We start from the raw sequence: 6,147 nt of genomic DNA, 5'->3' as shown, positions 1-6,147 counted from the left end.
ATAATTAAGATATAACCTTATAAATCTGTGTAGCAAAAACAAATCTAATTGTGATGTGGTAAACTGATAAATTAATCAAAATGTTTCGACTGTTGTACCTTTGGTTTACTTAAGTATTCGCATTTATAGGACCAGTCATTTATAGGTGTGAGCTGAATATGTGCTATTTTTTTAAGATAATCTTACCTTTATGCAGCCTAATTGACGGCAAAGGCTGAACATTACCATGTCAAATTTGACCATATATATGTAATTTTATATATAAATAACTGACATCTATTTAACAGGAGAAAATGAAACACAAAACAACTTGCAAAGGAAGAAACTTGTATTTTGCAAAATACCATTAACATTATTAATGTTTGTTTATCATTTACTCTTTTATAAATAACATTCACAATATTTTTTAGAATGGTTTACTTAAACATAGAAAACTTTTTACATCAACCAGGTTGGTTTAATGATTTTAATTTGAGGTGCTTAATTAGAATGAAGCACTTGCTGTATGTTCAATTGTACATCATGATAAAATTTGAAAGCAAATAATGAATGATTTAGCGTGCAGTGTTCTGTGTCTTCTACAAGTACTTTTGAAGAACACCAGTGTGCTATATGTATCAAATGCACCCTTCTCATTGTGGGGCAGATTCATCAAAGAGTGAAGTCAGTAGTGAAGTTCCGCCACTAGAATGAAATTCCGCCAATCTCCATTCATTTCTATGGGATTTTTAAAGGCGTATTCATCAAAGAGTGAACTTTCACTTCACCCATTGATAAATAAGCCTTTCAAAATCCCATAGAAATGAATTGAGAGTGGCGGAATTTCACTCTAGTGCTGGTACTTCACTCTTTAGTGAATTTGCCCATCAGAGTCAGTTGGAGCAAGGAAGAATTGTACAAACATTAGAAATAACATCAGACACCTTTGCTATGCCTTGTTCAGATGGACGAGCTGAATTGTAATGATTGTATGTTCTATTGAACACCATGCTTAAAATTTAAAGAAACAATAATCGTGCAGTGTACAAAACGTCTTGTAGAAGTCACAGAAGAACACCAGTGTGCTATATCAAATGGACGCTTCTCATTCAGAGTCAGTTGGAGCAAGGAAGAATTGTACAAACATTAGAAATAACATCAGACACCTTTGCTATGCCTTGTTCAGATGGACGAGCTGAATTGTAATGATTGTATGTTCTATTGAACACCATGCTTAAAATTTAAAGAAACAATAATCGTGCAGTGTACAAAACTTCTTGTAGAAGTCACAGAAGAACACCAGTGTGCTATATCAAATGGACGCTTCTCATTCAGAGTCAGTTGGAGCAAGGAAGAATTGTACAAACATTAGAAATAACATCAGACACCTTTGCTATGCCTTGTTCAGATGGACGAGCTGAATTGTAATGATTGTATGTTCTATTGAACACCATGCTTAAAATTTAAAGAAACACTAATCGTGCAGTTTTCTGTGACTTCTACAAGTACTTTTGAAGAACACCAGTGTGCTATATCAAATGGACGCTTCTCATTCAGAGTCAGTTGGAGCAAGGAAGAATTGTACAAACATTAGAAATAACATCAGACACCTTTGCTATGCCTTGTTCAGATGGACGAGCTGAATTGTAATGATTGTATGTTCTATTGAACACCATGCTTAAAATTTAAAGAAACAATAATCGTGCAGTGTACAAAACTTCTTGTAGAAGTCACAGAAGAACACCAGTGTGCTATATGTATCAAATCTTAAATATCAAAAAGGTTTCTCTTATAAATCAACTCGCTCATGATATGTTAAAAGAATATCATGATGCTTATAAAAATATCAAATACAATTAACAAATAAGGATTATTTAGAATACTCGTAAACAGATCTCAGATTTAAGTACTGTTAGAAACTTGAACACATTCATTATCTGATATTTCCTCAGTATTGAAAAGATGTTTTGCAATACGTAGAAGTAACAACTTAATAAATTTGACATCTTGTTTCAATTCAACAATTTCTTCTGAAGGATAACTGAACAAATCAATAGAGCACTGGGATGCAGCATCATCACGTTCTAGTTTGTTGCAAGTTTCCATAAGCTCTTCTGAAAAATCTAAAAAGAAAAGAAAATTGTAATTCCATTTTAGATTCACTACATAACAGACAATGTATCAAAAGCAACATAAAGATTATTAAACTATATCTCAATGTTTAATCTTTTGTTGTGGTTAGTTATTATTAGGGATGTAGTAAAGCTCCGAAAATATGTTCGCCAACACGTTTTGCGAACTTCCACCGAAAATGCGAACGTTCGCGAACTTCGATCAAACGCTAAAATCGTTCTAATTGAACGATTTGAACAAATTTAGGCATTCGATTGAAGGAAAAACATTCAATCTTTACCTGTCTAAGTAAAAAGTCAAAGGATTTTTAAAGGGGAAGTACTTCAACCATTGAATGGTCGAAGGTTTTTTTTTTATTCTAATTGAGCGTCAACCCAAAAACTCCGCAAACATTCGGCAGTCGCAAACAGTCGATGTTTGCACAAATTAGTTTGCCAATGAACACTTCGCTACATCCCTAGTTATTATAACTAATGCAATTGTGAAAAACACCTTTTGCAGTTGTGTTTAAAAAAGTCCAATGGGGATAAACCATAATCTATCTGCACTACATTCATAGAAGGTTCCGGCTTGTTTTGTTCAGGGTTTTCCATTCTAATAGCTACAAGTAGAGAATGATTTCATTAGACAATAGTATGCAATCTATATTCTGTTTGAAAAAGCAATGGCTGACCTCGCTTTTGATTTCATTACATTTTTGTTTTAATAAAAATTGCTTATCATGTGTGTAGTTGCAAGATTAACTTTTTGTTTTTTTAAAAATAAAAGTAGTAGTTTGGAGTGTGCATATAATTGTATACTGCTGTAATGGTCTCTTATAGACACTATATAACTAGGATGTCTTAGAAAGTGTTGTCAATGTTAGGACATATGTTTAAAGAAAGCATTTCTATATTAAAGCCTACAATTTATTGTAAAAATGCTATATTTTTATACTACTCAGGAGATGTGTTTGCATACTAGGAACATTATTTTGCCTTGAATAATACTTTATTAAAAAGATGACTTTGATTATATGTAACCTTTTTCCATTATGACTAATTTACGGATAAGAAACATAATACAAAATTTAATTTAGTTAAGTTAATTATAACTAGTGTTTTAACACATTTGTAACAGTGCTTACGAGTAAAATATCTTACTTTGAAAATTGCCAATGTCAGATGTGGGTTCAGCAGTTTTTGAAGTGGCATGCTTGGTTTGTGAAGAATAATCTGTATGTCAAATCACATAAAAAATATATTTTAAAACATTTTACACACCTAATAATTTTCACACAAAGTTATCAAATGCATTAAATATCTTACTATGATGATCCTCGATGTTTGAAGAAGTGGGTGTGCCAGATGAAGGGTCTTGCATGGTTTGTATGGAAGAATCTGTATGGCAATTTAGACAAAATGTATAACATATTTCCTAAAGAAATTTGATAGAAGGCTTAAAACAGGCATGAAATATCTTACTTAGAGAAACTTCGATGTCTGCAGATGCAGGTTGACCTTTTGTTGCAACAGGTTTTGTTTGTGAAGAAGAATCTGTATGGAAGAACATATTATAAAACTAATACATTATTTTGCTTAAACAAAATTTATGATGTAATGTTTATAATGGAATGCTTTTTCTTACTTTGACATGGTTTGTCTGAAGAAGGGTGTTTGTTCGTTTTTGTCCTGTCATGGTTGGTTTGTTTAGATTCTATTGGAAAAAACAGAACATTTGTCTATTTTGCTGCAAAGCAGATTATGTGTGCATTTGTAAGACAAAAAAAAAAAACATAAAAATAAAAAATAAAAACTAAAGTTAAGGTGCAACTAAAAGTCAGTTTAAAAATAAAAAACACTCTAGATTAGTATTACTATAAAAAGTGCTTAAATGTAAACTTAAAGGACACCAAAGTAACACCAAAATATGATAATTACTTAGTTTTTTAAATTTGATTCTGGTGGGGGTGGTACTAAAAAGTGCTGTGTTTGTATTAGATTAGTTTTAGTAGGACATTGCAAAACTTGAGCCTTTTTAGCAAATGTACAGATAATTGCACACATCGAAATTTGACATCACAATATGACAATCACCGTCATAATACAAAAAATGCATGACACAATACCACAAACGAAAAACAGAACAACATCAAACGACACAAACGAAAATTACAAACGACAAATGCACTGACCAATACAAGACAACCAGTCACAACCGACTATTGCACGACATAAAGCGAAAATCCATTACAAACGTCAATTACACAAACGACAATTACACGACATCAAACGATAATCAATTGCAAACGACAAATGCACGGCACATACGACAATCAAACAATCACGAACGACAATTGCACGACATCAAACGACCATTACCCTGATCAATACGACAAACGAGACAACCAATCACGAACACAAATTTTGAAAAAAGAAATTTATACGTAGATTAATACGACAATCACCAATCCATTAACAAACGACAATAAAATATAATCGAACTATGCACAATGTCATCATTAATCAACTGAAAATGTAACCGGCAAAAACATGATTTTTGAAAACTTTTTTTAAACAATAACCATTAAAGTATTTAAAATTTGTAATGATTTCAAAATGTGTATCTGATTAACAATATTAAATACTTACTTTTTCTTATTGTTTCACGAATTTTTTTAAGTTGATTCTTTTCTCTGCACTTCAGATCTGACCACCTTTTCTGCAGCTGTCTGATGTCTCTATCCACTCCATATTGCTTCTTTAAAATCCTTGCAATCTTTTGCATAATGGTCTTCTTATAAAAAGGTGGTTTCTTAGCTATTGTCCGCCAATCTTCATATTTGTATTTGTCAAGAAGTCTCACCATCGTCGCCATCTCACGATGAGACATGGCGGATGCTCTCTCTGTCGTCTTTCCAAATGCAGCGTGCTTTTCCATCCTTGCGCGCATGAAAAGCGGAAATGACATCACAGTGAGTTGGGCGTGGTATTTATAAAGGCCACCGTCACGACACTTTTATTCGTCTAAACGCCGAATATAACGAATTTTGTAGGCGCATTAAATTCGCTTAAAGGTAAAGTTATGGGTAACAGTTAAAACAAGAAGGATACAGTTATTTAAGGAACTTGCAAAAAATCCCACAGACAAAATAGTCTGGTTTACAAACATTTGAAAAGTTTAAATCAGGTGATAACAAGCAGCTCCTTTCGGGGTTTGTTAAAAATGCATTTTTTCAAATTTATTTTACAATAGAGGCCAGTATTAATTAAATTGGGATAAAGCTTCATTTTTATCGGCCAGGCCGGTAAAATACCGGTCATGTGGCAACCCTACCAGTAAGTGCTGTGAGAGGTAATACGCACATAACAATGGTATTGCTAGCCTTCCTCTGACCTGGACCAATGCTAGGGTTGCCCGGCCTAGATAGGGAAAAACCTGCTGGGGCTGGGTCAGTAATACACATTTATGGGAAATGTAGCTGCCAGTGATTTGTAATACCATCTATAAAATCTCTTGGCCGCCAAGGAAAACTTACATTTCCTTTGCCTTGGACAATGTGGACCCACCATTTATTTGACACAACACTGTAGCTTGTCTTTTTTGTTGTTGCACGCCACACTGTCCCTCCCCTTTTTGTGTTAAGTCCCGCCCCTTAAGTACCACCCCCACCACTGGCCGGTAATTTTATCTTTAAAATGTGGCAACTGGCTATAGGATCGGGTACAGAGGGTGGATCTTAATGGTACATTCTTTACTTGGAGTAAGGTTCTTAGTGGAGTCCCTGAGGCTCTGTATTAGACCATCTGATTAAATAGATAATATTATATTTAGGCAGGTAAAAATACAATTAATTGTGTACTTACATAGTTACATAGTTAAATTGGGTTGAAAAACGACAAAGTCCATCAAGTTCAACCCCTTCAAATGAAAACCCAACATCCATACACACACCCCTCCCCCCTTTCACATAAATTTTATATACCCATAATTATACTAACTATAGAGTTTAGTATTACAATAGCCTTTGATAGTATGTCTGTCCAAAAAATCATC

General features: G+C 33.5%; 1 protein-coding gene across 1 annotated transcript; it reads right to left on the bottom strand.

Moving 5' to 3' along the window:
• Positions 1-1,048: 1,048 nt before the first annotated feature.
• Positions 1,049-5,757, bottom strand: LOC121396284. Its single transcript, XM_041571123.1, has 6 exons — positions 4,743-5,757; positions 3,739-3,807; positions 3,576-3,647; positions 3,420-3,491; positions 3,255-3,326; positions 1,049-2,102 (listed from the first exon to the last, which is right to left on the bottom strand). The coding sequence occupies exons 1-6, from the start codon at positions 5,059-5,061 to the stop codon at positions 1,882-1,884; spliced, it is 825 nt and encodes a 274-aa protein (XP_041427057.1). The 5' UTR covers positions 5,062-5,757; the 3' UTR covers positions 1,049-1,881.
• Between the last annotated feature and the right edge of the window lie 390 nt (positions 5,758-6,147).

Source organism: Xenopus laevis, chromosome 7S, assembly GCF_017654675.1.
Source record: "Xenopus laevis strain J_2021 chromosome 7S, Xenopus_laevis_v10.1, whole genome shotgun sequence".
NCBI classification, from domain to species: Eukaryota; Metazoa; Chordata; class Amphibia; order Anura; family Pipidae; genus Xenopus; species Xenopus laevis.
The sequence above is the reverse complement of the archived record's forward strand: the minus strand, read 5'-3'. Positions and strand labels throughout refer to the sequence as shown.